At 34.0% G+C, this 27,209-nt stretch overlaps 1 protein-coding gene and 2 long non-coding RNA genes across 3 annotated transcripts; all 3 read left to right on the plus strand.

Moving 5' to 3' along the window:
- Positions 1-9,850: 9,850 nt before the first annotated feature.
- On the plus strand, positions 9,851-10,546 carry LOC125220093. Its single transcript, XR_007176290.1, has 2 exons — positions 9,851-10,232; positions 10,375-10,546. It is a non-coding gene; the product is annotated as an uncharacterized LOC125220093 (long non-coding RNA).
- Positions 10,547-15,821: 5,275 nt separating this feature from the next.
- Positions 15,822-17,636, plus strand: LOC125219752 (11-hydroxysugiol 20-monooxygenase-like). Its single transcript, XM_048121801.1, has 2 exons — positions 15,822-16,741; positions 16,832-17,636. The coding sequence occupies exons 1-2, from the start codon at positions 15,854-15,856 to the stop codon at positions 17,435-17,437; spliced, it is 1,494 nt and encodes a 497-aa protein (XP_047977758.1). The 5' UTR covers positions 15,822-15,853; the 3' UTR covers positions 17,438-17,636.
- Positions 17,637-21,961: 4,325 nt separating this feature from the next.
- On the plus strand, positions 21,962-22,694 carry LOC125185696. The gene is made up of 2 exons (XR_007170212.1): positions 21,962-22,311; positions 22,406-22,694. It is a non-coding gene; the product is annotated as an uncharacterized LOC125185696 (long non-coding RNA).
- Positions 22,695-27,209: the final 4,515 nt, after the last annotated feature.

Here is a 27,209-nt window from a genome sequence, read left to right on the forward strand (position 1 = left end):
GGCCGAAAATTTGAGAGTAAAAAACAAGTGTATTTTCTGTCTCCTTTATTCTCCTATTTATAATAAGTCACATATTGGGCCCAGACAGGGATCTATGGAAGGCTTTGGATATGGGTTCCTCCAATTAGCTATTTACTAATTAAATTAAACCCAATTTAATATAAGCTAAAAATTGGAATATTACGAGCAGCCACTACAGAAGTAATACTACATTCCCCATCCAAATCCGAAATTACAAGTACTTCGGGTTTCCAATACTTTATATTTATTTCTCGCGCTTAAGATAGAAACATCCATTAATTAATCATTGTCTGATATGGACTTAATTAATAAATATCTTATTTATTCCAAGAGAGGACTCAAAATCTTATTTATTATTCATAGAGTAATTAAACTCCAACTAGCTAGGTTCCGAATAATAAAACCTTATTTCAAGCTTCTCTTGAGGATGTTATCAAACGAGACTCACCTCGCGCACGATTCAATATAATAGCAATCCTAGCACCGCTAGGTATTAATCACCACTACCCAATACACCAGGCTTATTGGGTTGCGAAAAACCCGCACCATTTGGTAAGTCAAAGTAGTGCATAATCAATACCGTATGCTCAATGCTAACGTACATTGATTGAGAAATAATTTACGAGACCTCGTCTTTCAGTAGATAGCATAAAGACTGTCTCGCTGTTAGATCCATTCAGTGCTATACCACACCAATGTCATCTTATTTCAGTAAGGCTTAGAAATAATCGGACTGACATTGCAACCTTTCACGATAGGTAGTCTAAGCCTATCTAGGTTGTGAAATTATTCTTTTTCTTTGTTTAGAACTGACCGTGTTACCTTAAAGTGAACGACGCCCACAACCGGTCTACTAAAACAAAGACTTAGACTTTGTTAAGTTACTTATACATTTAAATATGCAACAAACATCCATTAAATGTAAAACATAACAACATTATGACAAAAATAATCTGTTTATTCATTTGGAAAATAAAATAAGAGTTTTAACAGTATTCAATCACTCGAAAGGTGATTTCTAGTATACAAACTCCAACAACTTTGACATCAAAAACAGACCAAATGGCAGCCTTAAAATAGTGCAAAATCCGAGCGTATATCAATAGCTTGCATATCAAATGTCAACAACTTATAGCAAAATGTCAACAACTTGTCAACAGTTTGTATAAAGTGTCAACAACTCAAAAATAATTCTTGTAATTAAAAAATAACAACTATATTCTCTTAATTTTTTATTTGACACAATTTCTGACATCATGGTCATACAATACATGTCAATAGCCTGCATATCAAATGTCAACAGCTTATAGCAAAATGTCAACAGCTTGTCAACAACTTTTATAGTGTGTACAACTCAAAAAACAAATCTTATAATTAAAAAAGAACAAGTATTTTTTTCTTTTTTACCACAAGTTCTGGTAGGATGAGCATACAATACACATCAATAGAGAGCAAAATCAAATATCAACAACTAATAAGAAAATGTCAATAACTTGTAGTATATGTCAAAAACTGATTATTAAAAAAGAACAATTATGTCTTCTCTTTGCCACAACTTCTGGCATTATGATCATTCACTTTATGAAATTTTCCACAATGCCTATGAGGTTTATTTGCTTTTTTAATTGCTTTCTCTATGTATGTAGATATATGTAATTGACATTATATGTATGTAGTTGACATGGATTATATATATAATTGACATGGATTGTAGTTGACATTATATGTATGTAGTTGACATGGATTATATATATAATTGACATTGATTTTACACTAGTTGACATTATATGCGTATAGTTGACATGAATTATATAGCTGATTTCAACATCTTCAATGGTGGTTTCTGCAAATGGTTTGTCATATTATTTGTCATCAAAAAAGCTTGATTCCCCAATCCAACTCACATCCAACACAATTGATAATCCAAACCCTAAAACTTCCAATTCCATAAACAAATAAATAATTGATTTTGTGTCATCTCGCTCTTCGATGGCGCATTTCTGGAGCTGGATCAGTTGGTTCACGGATTCTTTGTTTTTCTGCATTTCTTTCATCGCTTCTAATTTCAGCTTCTCCAGTTTCAGGCTCTTGTACAACAGCTTCTAATTTCAGCTTCTCCAGTTCCAGGCTCGTGTACAACAACTTCTGCCCCAATCCATCCATTTCTCAATGTTGCCATTAATTCAAGCATCATTAATTTACACTGAACAATTGATTAATTAATTAAAATGAATGAATCATCATACATTTACTTTTTTTGTGAGATAAAAATAAAGAGATTACATACCTCTGCGTAACTTCAAAGAGAAGCCATCTCTCCCATACTCCAGAATTTTGAATTTGTATGTATCGGATGAAATGTTGCACAAGAACGCAACCTTTACAAGTTTAGATGAGAGACAAAGAATTTGATGATTATATAGAATGGAAGGAGCAATAAAAGTCAAGAAATCAGCAAAAATCTTTATTGATAAAAACAGCCTATTCAATTCACATTCAATAGCCAGAATATCAAATGTCAACAACTCGTATTAAAATGTTAACAACTAACAAATATCACTTTTAATTCACATATCAATACCGAGAATATCGAATGACAACAACTCGTATTAAAATGTCAACAACTAAAAAAACACACTTATAATTCACATATCAATACCAAGAATATCGAATGTCAACGAATCGTATTAAAATGTCAACAACTCGTATTAAAATGTCAACAACTAAATAATAGCACTTAGAATTCACATATCAATACCGAGAATATTGAATGTCAACAACTCGTATTAAAATGTCAACAACTAAATAATAGCACTTATAATTCACATATCAATACCGAGAATATCGAATGTCAACAACTCGTATTAAAATGTCAACAACTAAAAAATAACACTTATAATTCCCATATCAATACCGAGAATATCGAATGTCAACAACTCGTATTAAAATGTCAACAACTAAATAATAGCACTTATAATTCACATATCAATACCGAGAATATCGAATGACAACAACTCGTATTAAAATATCAACAACTAAAAAATACCACTTATAATTCACATATCAATACCGAGAATATCGAATGTCAACAACTCGTATTAAAATGTCAACAACTAAAAAATAACACTAATAATTCACATATCAATACCGAGAATATCGAATGTCAACAACTCTTATTAAAATGTCAACAGCTAAATAATACTCCCCCCGTCCCGCTTTAGCAGTCCCATTGACTTTTCTGCACTCGTTTTGTAAAAATGATTATAAATAGTTAAAGTGGAGAAATAATAAAGTAAAAAAGAGAATAATGTAGATAAGACTCTTCTCTACATTATTCTCTTTTTTACTTTATTATTTCTCCACTTTAACTATTTATTATCATTTTTACAAAACGAGTGCAGAAAAGTCAATGGGACTGCTAAAGCGGGACGGAGGGAGTAGCACTTATAATTCACATATCAATACCAAGAATATTGAATGTCAACAACTCGTATTAAAATGTCAACAACTAAATAATAGCACTTATAATTCACATATTAATACCGAGAATATCGAATGTCAACAACTCGAATCAAAATGTCAACAACTAAATAATAACACTTATAATTCACATATCAATACCGAGAATATCGAATGTCAACAACTTGTATTAAAATGTCAACTAACTAAAAAATAACACTTATAATTTGCACTTTCTCCCTCATCCCCCTTTCAAAGCCTGCAACAGTTTCAACACACTAGTTCAGGAAAATCATGGTACACTTTATTCAAATCTCAGTCTCCATGAGAATCTCCTCAAACCTCAACAAAATTAAGCTCAAATAATCATGAAGATTGTCACAATCACAGTGCATAACTGAACAATTACATCTTCACTTGAATTAGCTCTTCTCAAAAGTGTTCTAACATTAATACTCGGCGGAAAATCAGTAAACAAGATCAATCAACTAATCAACACAAATTACAAACAGAGTAAACCTCCAGGCTCCATGAGTGAATACTCGAATACACTAATTTAATCAATTGAATTTAGAACTTAAGCAGAGAGAAATAAATAATACCTTTCCAATAAGAATTTCGTTGGTGTGGGGACCGTATGCGTCAGAGGTGTCTAGAAATATGACGCCGGAGTTGAGGGCGTGGTGGATGAGTTGGATCATCTCGTCTTCGGGCTTCCGCTGGCCATAGCTGGATGAAATGTGAAGCTCAACCACTTTAAAATTTCTCCGGTGACTAAACCTCGCAGAAGCCGGCGGCTTCACGAAATTCGTCCCAACACTAATCTCAGCAGCACTCAACATCGATTTCGCCACCGCAATGCACTCGTTCTCCTTATTACACATCGAATCGTCGGCACCGCTGACAATCTCCGGCGCCGAATATTCACTCACGCCTCCGATTCCGCCTGAATCAAGCTTATTAGACTCTGATCCTCTCTCCACACCTTCGAATTTGTACTCCGCCACCAGACTCATCGGAAATTCGGTTTCACCGATCTCGATAGGAAGTTGCTGCACAGTCTATACGGCGTTCAGATTCTACCTAGGGTCTCAATTTTCATCTTCTTCTCAATTTTCTGTATTTTCTGATCTCCAATTCTCTCTCTGATGGAGGAATACAATCATGAGATGAACGAAGCTTGAATTTGAGGTGTAATTTTGTGTAAGGAGATTCCTCGGTGTATGGAATGAACACCTTAGAGATGAGAGAGAGAAAGAGATCGAGAAGCAGAGAGCAAGAGATGGGAGTTGCTGAATTTTAATTACCATAAAATTACCATTATACCCTTTCATAATAAATTAATCTAAAAAAAAATTCATGTGGCAAAATCTGGACCACTCATTTAATAAAAATGAGTGGTTGATATTGTATCGCATTTCTCAATTAGCTTAAAAAATCTCAATTGATCATGGACCTATATATATATATATGTATATATATATATATATATAGGAAAATGATCAATACAAAAATTGATCTCAATACAAAATCCTGACCATGAAATTTGACAATCTAATGGTCAATAATTAAAGAAAAACATGGAGGGTCATTATAAAGCAGTTTTAGGTCATATTATAAACTTTGGGGTTGAGGTCAAGTTAAGATCCTTTTATGTCATCCTTATTATAATGACGTAAAAATAAGCTTACGATGACCTAAAAATGATCTTCATATGCTTGGTTCTGTATTTTTGTATTAAAAATGGGTTTGCATAGATCAAAACCCTATATATATATATAGGTATATAGAGTTGTGATCAATGTCGACCCAATTTTAAAGACCGAATTAGAGACTAAATCTGGGCCATTAGATCTAGTTTTTTTTATGAGATGTGCTGCTGTGAAAATTTTTTCGGCTTCATTACAAGCCCATTTTACTTCATTGTATAGGTTTATTACTTCATTTTGTACGTAATACCTTGAAACTACAACATGTTTTTACTTGCTTCCAGTAGGTTTTGAAATGATTCAACATATGCTTCATTCAAATTCATTGACGTGGATTTTTTCTTGATTAACATTTAAAAATGCAATTTATTCAAGTGAGTTTATTACTTCATTCAGAAACATTATTACTTCATTGGATAAGATTTTTACTTCATTCCAGTAGGACTTCAAATGCTTCTACACATACTTCATTCCAATAATTTATTACATTATTCCATGTGATTATTAAACCATATTAGCGCTATGGCGGTGGTGATAGATATTGTAGAGAGAAAGAACGGCACGCGACGGCGAAACCACATTTACGTACTGGAATGAAGTAAAAACCTACTGGAATGAAGTAAAAACTTACTAGAATGAAGTAATATATTCTGGAACGAAGCTAAATCTTCGTAGCATGTTAGTATGACTTATTTACCTTCGGATGAATTAAAATAGACTCGTGATGAAGGCGAAAAAAATTTATAAATTTATGTATCTTATCCATAAAAAACTAGATCTAAAAGCCCTAATTTGGTAGGGTTCGGTGGTTCGGTCTTTAAGAGTGGATTTGTGGATAATGGGACTCTAGGTATATATATAGGTGTGTGATCAAATACTAACTAAGTTACAGTAATAACTAATAACTAATATCAATTTTGTATGTTAAAAATATCAACACAAAGACATAGATTTATCAATATTCTTGTGCTGATAAACTTATGTCTTTGTGTTGATATTTAAATTTACTTGTTGTATTGATATAATTATGTCTTTGTATTGATAATTTTAATACACAGTATTGAAAGTTATTAGTTATTACTGTAAATTAGTTAGCACGCTAGCGCAACCCTATATATATATATATATATATATATATATATAGGGAGATGATCAAAATAAGTATGTGTTTAAATCCAAAAATGCAGCCCAAATCTTGGCCCTAGGATTAGATGATCTAATGGTCAATAATTAACCAAAAATACGGAAGGTCATAATTAAGCAGTTTTAGGTCATATTATAAGATTTGGGTTTATGTCATGTTAAGATCATTTTAGGTCATGCTTTGTTAGCATGACCTAAAAATAAACTAACTATGACCTAAAAATGCCCTACGTATGACCGCGTTCTGCGTTTCTGTATTTAAATCTGGTCTTCATAGATCAAAACCCTATATATATATATATATATATATATATATATATATATATATATAGGGGAGTGATCAATTGCTAACTAATTAGCAATCCCAAACTAAGACTAAATCTTAGCCATTAGATTAGAAGATCTAGTGGTTGAAATAATGTTACATGGATTATGTATTTAATTAAGAAAATTAATAAATAAAAAAGAGGGTATTAATGTCAATTCCCTCTCATTAAAATCATATTAAAACTTTAAATTTACGTAACTCTCTCGTTTTAAATTATTTTTTTGCAAAAAATATATCAAATTAAAGATAATTTTATAAGGATTCCAACGAGATCTCAATTGCATATGTTCCGACGACGTTCGGATGATGAAATTTGATATTTTTTATTTTAGTTTTCGTAAATGTTGAAAACCAGATTCTTATCAACAAAAGAACAAAAAATCTCAATAAAACCATATAAAAATCTCAATAAATATGTATTGATATTTTCTTATACTACTGTTGATATTCTTATGTCATATTGTTGATATTTGTAATACACTTTGTTGATATAAAAAACATTCACGAAAATTATCATATATAACATAATGACGATATTACCCTTTTGTTGATATTTTGTCTACTATTTATTGAGATTCGTAAGATTTAAACTCAGCAAGAAAATCTTATTTATTATTCATAGAGTAATTAAACTCCAACTAGCTAGGTTCCGAATAATAAAACCTTATTTCAAGCTTCTCTTGAGGATGTTATCAAACGAGACTCACCTCGCGCACGATTCAACATAATAGCAATCCTAGCATTGCTAGATATTAATCACCACTACCCAATATACCAGGCTTATTGGGTTGCGAAAAACCCGCACCATTTGGTAAGTCAAAGTAGTGCATAATCAATACCGTATGCTCAATGCTAACGTACATTGATTGAGAAATAATTTACGATATCTCGTCTTTCAGTAGATAGCATAAAGACTGTCTCGCTGTTAGATCCATTCAGTGCTATACCACACCAACGTCATCTTATTTCAGTAAGGCTTAGAAATAATCGGACTGACATTACAACCTTTCACGATAGGTAGTCTAAGCCTATCTAGGTTGTGAAATTATTCTTTTTCTTTGTTTAGAACTGACCGTGTTACCTTAAAGTGGACGACGCCCACAACCGGTCTACTAAAACAAAGACTTAGACTTTGTTAAGTTACTTATACATTTAAATATGCAATAAACATCCATTGAATGTAAAACATAACAACATTATGACAAAAATAATCTGTTTATTCATTTGGAAAATAAAATAAGAGTTTTAACAGTATTCAATCACTCGAAAGGTGATTTCTAGTATACAAACTCTAACATATATAGGTATATATATCTGGACCACTTAGGTATATATGTATATAGGTCCTTGATCAATTGAGATTTTTTTGGGTAATTGAGAAATGAGATGCAATATCAGTCACTTAGCTTTAAAAAATGAGTGGTCCAGATTTTTGCCACACAAAAAATATTTTTAGATTAATTTGTAACATCCCGAGTTTTTCCTACTTTTCAGTTGAACTTGAAAGGACGTCGAATGGGTAGCCGAAAATTTTTATTTAATCTTCATTTCTTTTCTCCAATTAAAAAAGTATTGAACGCTTAAGATCGATCAAGAGGAATCATAATATATGTTTAGTTTCGGCATAACACTAAAGTCTTGATTGTCAAATTTTGTGAAAGGAATTTAAATTCAAGATATAAAGTAGTCTAATGGAAATAAAAGAATGGTTTCTAAAACACCATTGTGGGCTAAACTAAATAAAAGAGATTTTATACTCCTTGTATTTTTTTTTGGATTCCAATTGTGAAGCCAATCCAATTTTACCAAAGTAACCAATGAGATTAATTCCTACTCAGCCCAGGCGTGGCTTTTCTTCCCCCAACCCACGCGTCCCCATTTCTCTTCTTGTTACACGTTGCAACTTAATTTATTTCAACAAATTCGCAAATAAAACTGAGGAGTAGAGGTGAGAGTTTAGTTTTTGTCAACAACGTTGGAGTGGATATCAAGTCTTCAATAAAACTCCTCCGTGGCCTCAAGAAAGGTACAGTCCATCCAGCTTCAAAATCTCTTCTCCTTCAACATGTTAACATAGAAATTTTGTATAAGTTGCATAATCTGTAATTCAAGCAAGAAATCCAACAATTGCCCGAAACTAAACCGATAACTAATAATTCAAATGACTCGATTTCAGTAACTGCAATTTAAGGATAGAAACGAGAGTTTAGACTTAGCTTTGAAGCCGAGATGGCCGATTGCTGCCGAGCAGCGATGCAGCGGCGGCTGCGGCGCCTAGCGACGGCAACGAACGGCGACGATACTGCACGGTGGCGGAGAAATAGCGTGAATCGACGGCGGAGGTCCTCAATTTGGGTGTCTGAACTTGGGAGCAAATTTTGGGGTGAAAGGGAGAGACCGAGAGAGAGTAGGCGGAGGGGAAGGAGCTGACTTCGGCGAGCTCACCTCCGGCGAGAGTTTCAAGGGTGGTGGCTGGTGGTGTCGGCGCCGCCAAGTGAAGCGGTGCTGAATTGCCTTGTTTGGGGCGAAAGAAATTTAGAGAAGAGAGATAGAGAGACGTGGGAACAGGGGCAGCATATGGCTCTGATTCTGTTTTTGAGTTTGATCGTCTCATTTTGTTTTGGGTGGACTGGAATAATTAAAAATCACCAAGGCCAAATAAATCCTTGATTTAAGTATGGGCAAAGAGAATGAGGTAGTTGGGCTGGTTTTAATTGTTAAAATGATCTTAATAATTAATTAAGTGGGCTAGTTTTGACTTCAACGTGAGCTCGGATAATTTTTTTCTCCTTCACGATTATATAATTCGCGAGTTGATTCTTCTCCAAAATATTGTTTTGAAATGGATAGCGTACTTAATTAAATTACATGATGTAAGTAATTGCCATGAGTGTAATGGGGCCGAGGGTGTAGGATTTTGGGGACGTGCGACGTCTCGCGCCTGCATAAACCGAGAGAGAAAGTAAGTACTTAATGCAGCTATGATTTAATTGTTGTAAAAGAATTTTAGAATGGACCTAAGAAAGAACAAAGAACAAAACGATAATACATGTAGGATGCATGCATTCTAAGTATATATTTTTCCTTGAGTCTGATTAAGCACATGTTTTTATTTTCAAAAAGAAAGCTATCTTCGCGAACAAGTTATGGTCGGATTAAGGAAATTCAAGTTTAAACGCACAAGGTGAACTTTTCTATCCTACATACTAATGTGGATGAAAATATGAAAATGTGAATCTATGTTTGTTGTTTATGTAAATGATGTTATCTTGCCATAAATGATTTGTTTTATGCCTATCTGTTTGGTTGGAATGTAAGAATCGAATTCGGGTCCAAGTGAGGGTGGTGTCCCTACTCGGATTAGTGTACACAAGTGGCCGTGAAAGGTGGCCACCTTCCACGGGTCACAAATAAAGTTATGGAGGCCGTGGGAGGTGGCCACCTCCCCGGCTGGAGAAAAAGGTAGGTGACCGTGAGAGAGCACCATCTCCACGGCACTTGGTGTTCAGATATGGCAAACGTATAAAAAGAACTTAGACTGATCAGTCGAACTTTAGCTCACAAAGAATTTAGTAAGCTCGGGCCTTTTAAGTGAAAACCCTCGAGTGTTACTGTGATGGCATGACAATATTTTCATTTTATATATGTATATTTCGGCAATGTGTTCACTGAGTATTTTTATACTCAGCCCTGCATATATTTCTAAATGTGCAGGTTGAGCAGTGACGGTGGAGAATGCTGAGCAAAGTTGATGATTTCTTTTTTTTATTTTAAGTAGAGGCTCTCAGTGGTGCATGTCTCCATACATGTTACCGTATTCATTCCGCTGCTTATTGTTCTTCTATACTCCGATAAATAATTATTGAATACTAAGATTTTCATTCAAGTTCTTGTGAAAAAAATTAATTTGAAACTGTCTCCCCTTTATTTCTAAGTGAATATTCAGTCATTGGTTACCCCCTTTCTATTCCCCTCTTCTTACTTCCCACCCCTAGTCACGGTTTCCCGGCTTTGCTATCCATAGCAAAGTGCGGTCGTGACAGAGTGTGTTTGGATTATTAATTTTGGGTGTACAGATGGCTTAATTAACATGTCAACTACACACATGTAATGTCAACTACATATATACTTCATGTTAACTACACACATATAAAGTTTGTGTCCGTGTCAACTACAAACATATAATGTCTGTGTTCATGTCAACTACACACATATATTTTAAACTACATTTACAATTCATGTCAACTATACACATATAATGTCAACTATAAGTTGTTGACATTTGATGTGCAGACATATATAATTCATTTCAACTACACACATATAATGTCAACTGCATATACAATTTATGTCAACTATACACATATAATGTCAACTAAAAGTTGTTGACATTTGATGCAGGCTATTGACATTTGATGTGCAGGCTATTAACGATAATACCCTCTTGTTGACATAATCTACAAACTGTTGACATCGCACGAAAATTGTGAATGTGTGGCTGAGATTGCATCTCAATTCTCAATTAGGCCCAAAAATCTCAACGTAACAGGACCTTATATATATATATATATACCACGGCGTACCGAAGATTCGGTATACCGTGGTATAGGAAATCTAACACCGTTACCGTACCAAAAACTACGGTATAACGAAAAATCGGTATCAAACCGTACCGATAACTACGGTATACCGAAAAATCGGTAATTTTGATATTTTTTCGATACCTTAAGTCCGATATTCCGGTATTTCGGTATAATTCACCACCCCTGCTTAATTTAGTTACAACGACATATATCAAGGTTCATTAATAATTTAACAGAAAGAATGGTCCTTTTTGAAGATTTATCGTGCAAAAGTCATCAAATCACCCAGCACTTAGATAAATTAAGTAAATGGAATAATTCTGATTTAAATAAATTTTGACTCAATTTTAAAACAGAGTAAATGCTTACCAAATCTTTTAGTTTTGCAACAATAAAATAATTTTGTTGTGAAAATATAAAATTGAGTGATCTACGTGCATATATAATACTACATTTATTTTTGGGGTTGACTAAAACACTCCACTATCGTCTATCATTTCTGTTATCTCTCCTTATTCTACATGATATTCCTTTCTCTCTCTATCAATTAGAATCGGTGTAGCATGAATACAATTTACTATAACTTTCTTTTAACCAATAAATTCCTATGAATCTAAATTATAAAATTCTTTTTTTTTCGATGTGGAAATAAATTATAATCGGAGTATGGTATTGCATCCTAAAATCCCCAAAATCCATCCATAATTTAACATATGAAATGAAGCAGTATTGGAAGATAAGAATTGGACAATAATCAAGTTATATTTTTGGTTTTATTTATTTCCTAGTTAATATAATTAGTAGATGGAAAAATATTAAAAGCTTCGAATACTGTATGATTAAATAGTGACAATATATGACTATTATTGCATTTAATGTTCTTGAAAGCATGTATGTTTGGTCCAATGGAGAAAACACACACACACAACGCGCGCACACATTCTCACACACTGCACACATTCTCACACACACACTGCACTTACACATCCACACACACTGCACACACACATTCACACGCACAGTGCACATATTCAAATTTTTAAATTCAATTTCATATCAATTATTTCATTTTTCCAAACAAAGGACTTGGAATTGAATTCTAATTCAATTCCTTCCAATTCAATTCCATAGAATTCCAATTCTATGTACCAAACGGACCCTAATAGAAAATTCTAAAAGGAATGTGAATCACTTATCATGAGACGGAGGAAGTACTATTTTTTTCAATTTCAATAGTTTATAATAGTTAGTACTATTTTTTTTCAATTTCAATAGTTTACTTGGTTATTAATTAAGCTTTGAATAAGTTTATCGGTGCCCTATTGCTGTGTTGAATAAGTGGCCAAATTAAACAGATGGATATATTATTGATGTCTAAGTCTCTAACAAACTTGATGTCTAAGTTCTAATGGATAAATATAGTTTTAAATTTTTATAATAAGAAAATATTCATTTGAACCTCTCTATTTACATATATATGTATCCTTTTTTCTTTTCTTGTGACCTACTGAATTTAATTCAATTGGAATAATTTTTAAAAGAAAACACTAATCACATTGAATTGGTGGTTACACATAAATTGATAGTTTTTTTTATTGTTAATACAAAGTACTTCAATATTCAAGTTCATTAATTTTTGTACTTAATTTTAGGGGTAGTTCGCTATGGTATACCGTACTTTGAGTGTCATATTGTGTACCGTACCGAAAGTTATGGTATGACAAAACACCATACCGATACCATACCAAATTTTCGGTATATTGATATATCAGATATTCGGTATGATAGTTTTTTATACTCTTATCATACTGTATTTTTGGTATACCATACCGCATTCCGGTATACCATACTTTTGCGGTATACTGAACTTCTGTACGACATACCTGTTATACTGAAAAAATAATATATTATACCCAAAATATTTTTTTAAAAACACAATTATGTTATTCAACTACTTCAAAAAGTACAAACAATTAAACTTCATACAGTCATTCTAATATTCAAATTATAAAACTTCGACAACCAAATCAAACACAAATTATAAAATCGTGAGCAACATTATCTTCATTTCTTGGAACCTTGTTGGTGAATTTGACAAAAGATATTGCTTGAAGATGAGACTGAAAATGGAGGATCCAACCTGCTATAAATATAAGGGTTTTATGTACATAATAATAATCTTATAAATATAACATAAATATAATATATATATAAGTATATATATATTTATGTAATCAATGGTATACCGGTATACCACGTCATATCGAAGATTCGGTATACCACGGTATAGGAAATCTAAAACCGTTATCGTGCCGAAAACTACAGTATACTAAAAAATCGGTATCATACCGTACCGAAAACTACGGTATGCCGAAAAATAAGTAATTTCGGTATTTTTCCGGTACAATAAGTCTGATATTTCGGTATTTCGGTATAATTCCCCACCCCTACTTAATTTAGTTACAACGACATATATCAAAGCTCATTAATAATTTAACAGAAAGAATGGTCCTTTTTTAAGATCTATCATGCAAAAGTCATCAAATCACCCTACACTTATATAAAATAAGTAAATGGAATAATTCTGATTTAAATAAATTTTGACTCGATTTTAAAACAGAGTAAATGCTTACCAAATCTTTTAGTTTTGCAATAATAAAATACTTTTGTTGTGAAAATATAAAATTGAGTGATCTGCGTACATATAAAACACTAACTTTATTTTTAGGGTTGACTAAAACTCTCCACTATCGTCTATCATCTCTCTTATCCCTCCTTATTCTACGTGATTTTCCTCTCTCTCTCTCTCTATCAATTAGAATCGACGTAGCATGAATACAATATACTATAACTATCTTTTAACCAATAAATTCCTATGAATCTAAATTATAAAATTGTCAGAATAAAATTCTTTTTTTTTCGATGTGGAAATAAATTATAATCGGAATATTGTATTGCATGCTAAAATCCCCAAAATCCAACCATAATTTAACATATGAAATGATGCAGTATTTGAAGATAAGACTTGAAGAATAATCAAGTTATATTTTTGGTTTTATTTATTTCCTAGTTAATAGAATTAGTAGATGGAAAAATATTAAAAGCTTCGAATACTGCATCATTAAATAGTGACAATAAATTACTATTATTGGATTAAATGTTCTTGAAAGCATGTATGTATGGTCCAATGGAGAACACACGGACACTGCACACATTCTTACACATACACAGTACAGTGCACACATTCTCAAACACACATTCACACACACACATTCACACACACAGTGCACATATTCAAATTTTTAAATTCAATTTCATATCAATTATTTCATTTTGCCAAACAAAAAGGATTTGGAATCCTTCCAATTCAATTCCATAGAATTCCAATTCTGTGTACCAAACGGACCCTAATAGAAATTCCAAAAGGAATGTGAATCACTTATCATGAGACGGAGGAAGTACTACTTTTTTCAATTTCAATATTTTACAATATTTAGTACTATTTTTTTTCAATTTCAATAGTTTACTTGGTTATTAATTAAGCTTTGAATAAGTTTATCGGTGCCCTATTGCTATGTTGAATAAGTGGCCAAATTAAACAGATGGATATATTATTGATGTCTAAGTCTCTAACAAACTTGATGTCTAAGTTCTAATGGATAAATATAGTTTTAAATTTTTATAATAAGAAAATATTTATTTGAACCTCTCTATTTACATATATATGTATCTTTTTTTCTTTTCTTGTGACCTACCGAATTTAATTCAATTGGAATAATTTTCAAAAGAAAACACTACCACATTGAATTGGTGGTTACACATAAATTGATAGTTTTTTTTATTGTTAATACAAAGTACTTCGATATTCAAGTTCATTAATTTTTGTACTTAATTGTAGGGGTAGTTCGCTATGGTATACCGTACTTTGAGTGTCATATCGTGTACCGTACCGAAAGTTACGGTATGACAAAACACCATACCGATACATTTCCGGTATATCGGTATATCAGAAATTCGGTATGGTAGTTTTTGATACCGTTACCATACCGTATTTTCGGTATACCGTACCGCATTTCGGTATACCATACTTTTACGATATATCGAAATTCGGTACGGCATACCGTTATACCTATTTAGAGAATGACTGTTTTTCGGCTTAGCATGTTTTAAAAATTGGGGGAATGTAAATTTCAGTAAGTGGATTTTGTTAATGATCCAAGCCATTTCGATTCAAACATAACCATCATTACTTCGTTTTTAACCCTGATTTGTAGCGGACTGATTTGCACTTCTGGCGATGGAATATTTCGTCGCTGATCTAATGTTCACTTTTTAGTACTTTAATTGTAAAAAAAAAAGGTACTACTTGTGATTTATTTTGAGAATTTGAACTATAAATCAACCAAAAACAGTCATTCAAATAATAATTTCCTTTATATACTTAGTCAATAGTTGAATATAATAATGTGTATTTTTCTCAAGCTAATTAAAATTTTAAATTTTAAATTTCAAATTTGACCGGCATTGGTTAACCAATGTCTATAAAAATCCATTCTCCTTGCAAAGATAGACATGCAAACAAACCAAAACAAAACACACACACAAAAAAAATGCAAGCTTCGGTTCTTGTTTCCCTTGCCTTGGTAGCCGCATGGCTCATCTACACAAGGTGGTCCGACTCGAGGCGGCGGCAGCGAAACAAGCTCCCACCAGGGCCGCCTTGTCATCCGATCATCGGCAACATGCTACAACTCGGCCCAAACCCGCACAAGTCACTCGCTAACCTCTCCAAAACATACGGCCCCTTGATGTTTCTCAAGCTCGGCAGCCAATCCGTCATCGTTGCCTCATCTCCCGAGACGGCTAAAGAAGTCCTTCAAAAACACGGCCACGTCTTCACGACGCCCTTCACTCCCAACGCAGTGTGCGTGCACGGCCACGGCGACGTCTCGATGGCCATGCTCCCCGCCGCCTCAGACATATGGAAAAAGATTCGCCGAATAGCCAGAGAGAAACTCTTCTCCAGTCCAGCTCTTCACGCCACTCAAGATATCCGGCGAGAGAGGCTGCGGAAGCTCAACGACTATATCAACACATGCAGCGGAGAGGGCCGCCCTATGAACGTTGGAGAAGCCACCTTCACCACCATGTTCAACCTCATGTTTGCTACCTTTTTCTCCATTGAAATCATCCAATACGGTGTTATAAATAAGGAATTCCAAGAGCATGTTAAGGCCATCACAAGGTATATGGCAGTTCCCAATGTTGCAGATTTCTTCCCCATCTTTGCTCCTTTGGATCCACAGGGGCTGAGGCGGAAGCTCACTCATCACTTCGGGAGCTTGCTTGAGTTAGTCCAGAGCCTCATCGACCAGCGACTGCAGGAAAGAACGACGTCGTCTTACCACAAGAAGAGTGATTTCCTTGAAACCCTCCTAGACCTCTCCCAAGGGAATGAGTATGATTTGAGCATTAAAGAAATCAAGCATTTGTTTGTGGTGAGAATAATATATGTTTATTCTTTCCTTTAATTAAATTTTCTATGTTTACAAATCGTTATTCTAAAACGCGAGTACTGTATATGTCAGGATTTAATTATTGCAGGATCAGAAACAAGTGCAGCCACGACAGAATGGGCAATGGTGGAACTACTACTCCACCCCGACAAAATGGGAAAGCTGAAAGCAGAGCTGAAGAGCGTTGTTGGAGAGAAAATCATCGTGGAAGAATCAGACATCTCAAGACTCCCATACTTGCAAGCTACCATCAATGAAGTGTTGCGCCATCACCCTCCCGTGCCTCTCTTAGTTCCTCATGTCGCGGAAGACGAAGCGCGAGTCAATGACTATACAATCCCCAAAAATGCTAGAATATTTGTCAATGTTTGGGCAATCATGAGAGATCCAAGCATCTGGAACGATTCGGAGAGCTTTGAGCCCGAACGGTTTTTAAATAACGACATAAATTTTGGAGGGCAGCATCTGGAGCTAATTCCATTTGGTTCAGGACGGAGAATTTGCCCTGGCATGCCGTTAGCTAGTCGCATGCTGCCCTGCATGGTGGCAACCATGTGTCACAACTTCAATTGGAAGCTTGAAAAAGGGTCAGAATCCAAAAAACTTCAAAGAGAAGATGTGTTTGGAGTAGCAGTGCAGAAGAAAACCCATCTTAGAGCAATTCCCATCAAGGTTTAAATCATATGGCGGGCTTGCATGATTGATATTAAAATAAATATGGAAGACATCCAGTTTTTGGATAGTCATGATCAGATGAAACATTTCGTGTCTCTTATTACTAGATAGTATATAGTGAATAAATTTTGTTCAAATGTGCATGTTAAGTGGTGTTTAATACTGCTTCTCTTCCAACATGAATTCTTTCCTTTATGTTCAAGATGGACTTGAGTGCCTGCACACCTTTTATATTTTTTTACAGAGAAGAAAGGAGAAAGGGGGAGACGAAAGAGAAAAGAGAGAGAATTAGAAGTAATTATGACAATTGAATTTACAGCTGTGTGGGGTCCTCCTACTACTATAATTAAAATCCTAGTTTGTATTTTTATCATTTATTTTTCGAATAATATGCTAATTTTCTTGCATTTATAGTATTTATACGTAACAAATTATTTTACTTATCTGATATCTCAATAATATTACAATTTATGTGTATCTATGTTAATAACCTAATATATTTGTTAGTCAAAATTAATCTAGTTAATTTATTTGAAAATAAAATTATGATTTTTTAATTTTTATTAGACTATATTTTCTCTTTTTTTCTCATTTTAATAAAAGACAATCATTTTAACTTTTAAACATTTTTAAAAGACAATATTTTATACTCCCTCCGTCCTCCACTAAATGTCTCATATTTGACCGATACGGATTTTAAGAAATTGTTTGACTTTATGAAGTAAGTGAGTAGAAAAGTTGGTGGAATGTGGGTCTACTTTTATATATTAATTTTATAATAAAAAATGAGCGGAATGAGTTAGTGGAATTTATGGTTCACTTACCAAATAGGTAAAAGTGATATGAGACATTTAATGGCGGACGGATGGAGTAATTGGAGGTGATAATTGTGAAAAATTGAAAGTTTATGATTTAATATTTTAATTTTAAACATAATGAAACGGACAAAAATTTTACTAAATTTTTAAATTTGAATGAATATTATTTCATATAAAAATATAATTTCATTGAAATTCAATATCTAATTGTGTTTTCATCATTTTATAAATTTTTAAATATATAATGTAGGTAAGAATAATATTTATTTTTATAGTTTTATACTTATATGTATTATTTTTATAATTTTAGCATCGGCTTATTGCAAGTTCTGGTTCCGTCCCTGAATAGAGTACATTTCTTTTACACAAAGTTTAAGAAATTGATGTTTAAAAGTTAAACAAATAGAGTAAAATAAACAATATTCTTCTAGAAGGGAGGCATGCATCCTAAAGTATTCTAATATTCTATGAGAAACACCTAAGTTATCTACTTTATAGGACTTGTGCTCTAAAAGTTCGACTCATAAAAGATAATCTTTTCTTTCAAACAATTTAAACTTTTCACAAAAAGCAAACAACATCGTAAAAACTTTCACATTGAGAATGAACTATTTTTCTTAGTTCAAATATCAAAACACTTTGATGTGAAAAAAAATAACAATAACTTTTAAATTTGAAACCTCACTTTTTTTTCTCAAAAATCATTTTCCTTTTTCTCCGAATATTGTCCCTTAAAAAGGAAATACGTTTCCTCTTCCTTAACTTGATAGAACCTATCAACTTCTCTTTCTTTTAAAAAAAGTAAAAGTTACCTCTTTTCTTGGTTGAGCGGGACGAGTCGGGGTGTTGAGCCTTTGGCGCTTAACCTTTTAGTCTAGGGATACGAATCTAGACTAAGACTGGAGGAACACTCTTGAGTCCAGAGCGGAAAAAAAAATTGCTCTGATACCACCCTGTCACGGCCGCACTTTTTTAGGGATAACAAATGCGGTTTATCGCGACTAGGGGAGGATTAAAGAAGCGGGAAAGAAAGGGGAAACCTTGGCACGACTGAAATGAACGAAATCAAATTTGGAATGACTGGGAAATTATATCAAAGTATACTATACAAAAGAACATAAGTTCAACTTTTACATTGCAGCGGAAGAGTCAAGAGAGAATGACACACGATACATCTGAGCATTATACTACTGGAACACATTCGTCACATCTACTCAACACCGCCCTTCATCATCCCCGCTTAACCTGCACATTTTTAAAACAAATGCAGGGCTGAGTACATTTATGTACTCAGTGGACACATGCCGAAATAAATTTTTCATAAAAACGGGTTTTTGTCAAGCCATAACTGAGTGAACCCGGGTTTTGTCGAAAGTGCCCGAGAACACTAAAAACATTTTCTCTTTAAAACTTTGATTGGTCGATCCATTTTCTTGGAACATTTACCATATCTGAACTTATTTCTGGTGTCGGGAATGTGGCCATATTCCACGATCACAATGTCCGGCCAACTCGAAAGAAGGCTCATGGTCCCTGGTGTAGACTAGCCTAAGTAGGGAATCTCTCCGACACTCAGACCCGAATTCGATTCACAGTATATTTGGTCTAATCTAATAGGGACGCTTCCCTTTCTAGACAAACAGATAGGTGATGCTAAAACAAAAACATGACAAGACAAAACATTTTGTAAATTTAAATAACTAAAAGCATACTTGAACTGTATAGTAAACAGAAAGCCCACCTCATTCGTTTAATTTCCTTAACTTGAATTTCTCGCTCCGACCTTAACTTGCGGAGATAACCTTTTCGGAAACATCACAACATAATTTACTAATTAGACTCAAGGACAAATATACTTAAATTAGAATACATGCCTCGTAATTAACCATTTTATTTTTCTCTATTCTTTAAGAAATTTCTAAAACTCGCATGCTCTTTGATAAGGCTAATTTCATGCATCGATTATGTGGTAAAAATCACTTTATTTTACTGGGTCTAACGCAATTTTAAGCTAGGTGTGTAAAGGAATCGCTAGATCCAGGGAAAGCTGAAGGCGATGGACTAGCAAAGAAAAGCGAAGGAAAGTGAGCGGATTTGAAGAAGAAAAATGGTTGGACGAAGGGAGTCAAAAGCTGAGGGTAACGAAGACTATTCGCACCCTGCTGGATCCACCTCCACGCCTATATATAGAAGAGCATGCAGCACACGATAGATAGATGATTTTTAGCTCTCGGCTCACACACTCACACACACTTGGGAAAAGGGGAATTCTGGGGTAGTTAGGGGTTTTTTCTTCGGAGAAAGTCAGTGGTAACACCGTCCTTACGAAGGGCGAAGATACAATCAATTTATATTCAATTTTTGCACTGTTATTCCGTCGAACTTCACATTTTGGAAGTCGATTTGGTTGTTTGCTACTTATCGTTATCTATGCATTTAGTTTACATTATGATGGTGTCTATTTTGTGTTGGTTTACGTTGATTCTGTGTTTTTTAGGAGTTGAATGTTATTCTCTGTTTTGGATGTTTATGTGCTTGATCTGGGAAATGGTTGTGGATCTGTGCTGTTGTAGTTGATCTGTGGTGAATCGGCGAATCTGTAGTCATGGATATAATTTTGAACGGAGTTGGTTTCGGATGCTTGGATCCGGAGTGGATTTAGCATCCGAAGTATGGATCTGAACGGGGGAAACCGAGTTGTGCATGGATTTTGAATTTTCTGCTTTCTTTCTGTTTTGCTTCGTCTAGTAGCCATAGATCTGCCTTAGTTTAAATTGTTCTTCGATTTTGTTGCTTTAAATTCAGTCTGCTTTGTTTCGATTTACGTTCTATCTCTGTTTTACTGGATGTTTTATGTCAATGGTTGGAGAAGATGATGTCGCTGTTAGTTAGTAGTTTAGTTAGTTGTTTTCCAGCTTTTCATCCGTATTTTACCTTTTCAGTAAATGGTCCCCACCGTCAGTTGCTTTTCAAGGTCTAGGTAATTTAGGGAATAGTTTTCTTAGATCCAGTAATTGTCCCACTTGTCCCAGTTTATATGCATGATTTCTGTTCTGCCTAAATCTAGATGTTAGAGTAACATGCTTCAATTACCAAGTCTAGTTTAATTTCCTCAACCCAAAAATTGCGTGGCAATAGCCAACCCAAAAATAGTTCCCGAGTCCTTGAACCTGTTTATTGCGCATTCATCTCTGTGGGATCGATCCCTACTTCCCTGTGCTAATTTTAGTGTACGTGGTTGAGGGTTTTGAAGAGGTATTCTGTGTGTCCGACGACCGAGATCTTTTGACGATCCGTGAGTTCCTAGACCCTATGATCTAGTGGATTCGCCGGATCTAGGAAGCTTGACATTCCTTACTGTGCACACAAACCAAACCCAGTAGCTTCACTCTTTTTCTTTCACTATTCTCGGATTCGATTGTATTGAACTTTATACTTAACTTCAAAATTTTATTTTAGGCAAAACTCTAAAATAATTTAAAAGATCAATTATTTTAGCTTAGTTACACCATTAGAAGAAATCTTATAAAAACATATTAATTGAATCTTAATTAAAACTTAGGCTAAGATTTTAATATTAAATTTCCTCAAAAATAAATTCTAATTTTGAAACTGGGCCAAGACTTCCTTTAATTTTCAGCCCAAGTTATTAAATCTCGAAATTGGACCTATTCAGTTTATGCATTGCAGCATCATTTATTAAATAGAAGTTGGGCTCAATTTATTTCTCTACTCCTCCCCCTCTCTACCTGCTGCGCTGCCGCCACCTTCCGGCGCCGGCGCCGGCGCCTCCGGCGGATCTCTTTCTCCCCCCTCCGTCTCTCCTTATCATCTCTTTTTCTCTCCTATCTCTTTCCTTCCCCTTCCTCTATCATCTCCCTCGATCTCGCCGGAGCTCCGCCACCAGCCCGCCACCGCCCTATCTCTCTTTTGGATCCGCCGCCGCCACTGTGCATGCCTCCGGACAGCAGGCAAGCTCTCTGCCACTGCACTCTCTCTCTCGGCGCTGCCACCTCGCCCCGTCGCCACCACTGCCGCCGTTTCGCCGACTCCCCAAAGGTAAGGATATACTATCTATTATTCTTATTTTTTATTTCATTTTTCTAAGAATTTAAATTCTTAGATCTGAGGTTTTGGAATTTAATTTGTGAAGGTTGTGAAATTAGTGACGAATTGGGGTGTGGGGCTGCCACCGTCGGCAACGGTGTGCCAAAACTCAGTCGCCGGAGTTCCGGCAGATTCCTATTCGGGAGATAAGTTTCTTGACTTGTGTTTATTATGGTTATAGGACTTGGATTGACTATTATATGGATTTGGTAACTCTTGATTCTTGAATAATGTGTTGCTACTTGGAAGACTTATGATGTAACATGTTAATCTCACTGTGTTGGTAACATTGGGCAGATTCTTATTTGCAACTAATATATGCATGCTTCGTAGTTCGTAGTTCGTACTTACATGAAAACGAAAAGAAAGGTTTGGAATTTACCTTTTCAATATGGGAAAAAGTGTTGTTGGATTGGCGACTAGATCCTACATCTGCAACTCTCCCTCCTCGTACTCCTTTATTCTATGTTGGTGTGTGAAGAGAATTTTGGGGTGTTTTGATTGTGGTGGGTGGCTGATTTTGAATAGGTTTGAGGTATATATAAACATGTTAAAGATGGCAAGTTGTCGTAAACTCTAAACAAAATCTTAGGTTTTGTTTGGTACACAGAATTGGAATTGAATTGGAATTGGAATTCTGTGGAATTGAATTGGAAGGAATTGAATTGAATTATAATTCAATTCTAAATCCTATGTTTGGTAAGAATTGATATGAAATTGAATTGACATGTTTGATAATTATAAACATAGTGCACACACTACACACATTTATCATATTTCACACATTTCACACACTACATGCATTTCACATATTTCACACACTACAGACATTTCACGCACTACACACACTTCACACATTTCATACACTATAAACACTTCACACACTACACATACTACATATTTTTCATACACTACACATAGTTCACACACTTCACACACTACACACATTTCACACATTACATACACTTCACACAATTCAAATGTGTGGTGTGTGTAGTGTGTAAAATTTGTGAAGTGTGTGAAACATGTGAAGTGTGTGTAGTGTGTAAAGTGTATGTAGTGTGTGAAATTGTGTGTAGTGTGTAGTGTGTGTAGTGTGTGAAATGTGTGGTGTGTAGTGTGTGAAATGTGTGTAGTGTATGAAATATGTGAAATGTAGTGTGTGAACTTGTGAAGTATGTGAAATGTGTGTATTGTGAGTTGTAGCGTGTGAAATGTGTGTAGTGTGTGAAATATGTGTAGTATGTGAAACGTGTGTAGTGTGTGTATGTGAATATTTGGAATTCCACTACTTTTGATATGGAATTCAAATTGTGGAATTGGAATTTAATTCGAAATCCATGAATTTTTATAATACCAAACACTGAATTTGGAATTGAAGGCTTCAATTCCAATTCCACACCTCCAATTCCGTGTCCAAATACAGCCTTAGAGTAAAGGAATACGAGTATGGAGAGTTGTCGTAGAGTTGCATCTTACACACACAGAGCACACACACATAACACACACATTCTTACACATACACACTGCACACATTCTCACACACACTGCACATACACATTCACACACACATTCACACACACTGCAAACACACATTCACACACACAATGCATATATTCAAATTTTAAAATTCAATTCCATAACAATTATTTCATTTTTCCAAACAAATGATTTGGAATTGAATTCTAATTTAATTCCTTCCAATTCCAATTCCGTGTACCAAAAGGACCCTAGTAGAAATTCCAAAAAGAATGTGAATCACTTATGATGAGACGAAGGAATACTATTTTTTTTCAATTTCAATAATTTACAATATTTAGTACTCCCTCCGTCCCCGATTAGGAGTCACACTTAGACCGGGCACGGGTTTTAAGAAATGTAAAGAAAAATTGGTTGAAAAAGTTAGTGGAATGTGGGACCTACTTACTATTTATGGTAAAAATGAAGTGTGACTCTTAATTGGGGACGGACCGAAATGGAAAAGTGTGACTCTTAATCGGGGATGGAGGGAGTACTATTTTTTTCAATTTCAATAGTTTACTTGGTTATTAATTAAGCTTTGAATAAGTTTTTCGACGCCCTACTGTGTTGATTTATTATAGACGTCTATCATCTCTGTTATCCCTCCTTATTCAAAGTGATTTTCCTCTCTCTCTCTCTCTCTCTATATATATATATATATATAGGGTTTTGATCTATGAAAACTAGATTTAAATACAGAAACGCAGAACACAGTCATACGTAGGGCATTTTTAGGTCATAGTTAGTTTATTTTTAGGTCATGCTAACAAAGCATGACCTAAAATGATCTTAACATGACATAAACCCGAATTTTATAATATGACCTAAAAACTGTTTAATTATGACCTTCCGTATTTTAGGTTAATTATTGACCATTAGATCATCTAATCCTAGGGCCATGATTTGGGCTGCATTTCTTGATATATATATATATATTTATATAGGGATGTGTTAAGATAACAACCCTCTTTATTGTTACATCATACCACCATTTTAGGTCATTGGATCTGAAAATCGTGTGCTTGTCATGCTGCCACGTGTAAAAACACGGAGGGGTAAAATAGGAAATTTCTAATTTTACGTTACCAGATTGCAGTGTTGTTCATTGAATATTGCAGTCTTACCACAACAATATTGCAGTTTACCACGACTGCAATATCTAATACAGATAGACTGCAAACCCGTGTTTTTTCACGAAATTTAATCCTAGGCGTCCATAAACGAGATCTAACGGACTATATTGGTGGTATGGTGTTATCCTATCTATGGTGGCACCCTAGTGCACCCCTATTTATATATATACCTATTTATATATATATATATATATATATATATATATATATATATAGGATTGTGTTAAAATGACAACACCTCTTAAAGTAACACCATACCACCATTCCTAGCCAATCATTTGTACATGTGGACGAATAATAAGCTGCCATGTGGCAATCATAAAAATTACTCAAGGGTAAATTTTCACGGACTGCAATATCCAATACGCTAGACTGCAATCTATAGATTGCAGTCTAGCGTGGTGTCACAAGTGTCATTTTAAGAGTGTTGTCATTTTAACGCACCCCTATATATATATATATATATATATATATATTATAGGGATGTGATCATGTCCATAAGTGAAATTCTGTCAAAAATCAAAGCAAATCTCAGCCATTGGATCCTGTGATGTAACCGTTAGATTAATGTCACGTGTCATCTAATAATGTAGATTGTGTAGTCTAATAATATAACTCGGCTAATAATGTAACGCGATTTAGTCTAATAATGTAGATTGTGCGGTCTAATAATGTATCCCAATTAATAATGTAACGCTTTTAGTGTAATAATGTAGCTCGGATATTTTGATCACAACCATCCAATCTAAGGATCCAAGGGCTGAGATTTGCTTTGAATACAAGATACTATAACTTTCTTTTAACCAATAAATTCCTATGAATCTAAATTATAAAATTGTCAGAACAAAATTCTTTTTTTTTCGATGTGGAAATAAATTATAAATTGTTTCCTGTAATCCCCAAAATTTTGTCATAATTTAACATATGAAATAGTGACAATAAATGACTATTATGGTATTTAATGTTCTTGAAAGTTATTATGTATGTGTGGTCAAATGGAGAATACACACACACAAAAACACAATGCACACAATCTCACACACACTGCACACACACATTCACACACACTGCACACACACAGTGCACATATCCAAATTTTTAAATCCAATTCCATATTAATTATTTTATTTTTCTAAACAAAGGATTTGAAATTCAATTCCTTCCATTTCAATACCGTGAACCAAACAGACCCTAATAGTCGAAAAGGAAGGTGAATCATGTAACATCCATGACCTGCAATAGCATTATTTAATATTTTTGTATATTTTATTAACAATTGAATTTAAACTATTAGTGAGTATAGGATAGAGAAATATTTATTAAATCTATATATTATCGATATAATATATGGGTCGTATATAGACTCATAAATGTTTAATATTGAAATTTAATTTGTATGCATGAAAGTCTATAGAAATTGTGAGCGTCTGTGCATGGGAGTAGCTAGTATATGTGTACCTTAAATGAAATTAATTAATTATGGTATCTATATATTAGTAATAAGGATGTGAGTTATACTAATAATTAAATAAAGAACATATTGAAGTTATACGTTAGAGGATAAGGTATATACGTGGCAAACTTTTAGGTTTGCATGTACAACTATATATTTGGGAGTGCCATTTGTACTATTTTAAGTAAAAAGAAGGTTATGTAATACATGTGGCTAATTATAAAACTTCCACTCTCGGAGCAAGGAATTGGAGTGTTTATAATTTAGAAGGTTTGTAAAACAATATACATATCGTTTATTCTGTCGGCAAAAAAAACCGTCGTAAAATATATGCATACTTCATTTTCCTCAAGTAGAAAAGGAGGGGAATAGTAATAAAAAAAGAGGGAGGACGGTATAATTTTAGAGAGAAAAAGGGAAAGAAAAAATCATCCTATCTTTTCGTAGAATCGAGAGTTGTAGAAAATGAGTGGAGTAGTTTTCAGAAGGCGCATAACTCATGCACATACATCCACTCTGCTAGGATTGAGGAATGTAATTTCCAAAGCAGAATCAGGAGATTAGCTAGATTATCCATCAGAATCAGGTGTGTATAAATCACACTTTTAATTTTACATATTTTATGTGATTGATTGTTATGTATTAAATTGGAGTGAATATTTGAATTATATGATGTGAGCCTGAAATGGTTGTGTTATTTGATATTGATGGTGTAATATGATGTGGATATGTGATTTGTACAA

This window comes from Salvia hispanica, chromosome 4, assembly GCF_023119035.1.
Source record: "Salvia hispanica cultivar TCC Black 2014 chromosome 4, UniMelb_Shisp_WGS_1.0, whole genome shotgun sequence".
Lineage (NCBI taxonomy): Eukaryota > Viridiplantae > Streptophyta > Magnoliopsida > Lamiales > Lamiaceae > Salvia > Salvia hispanica.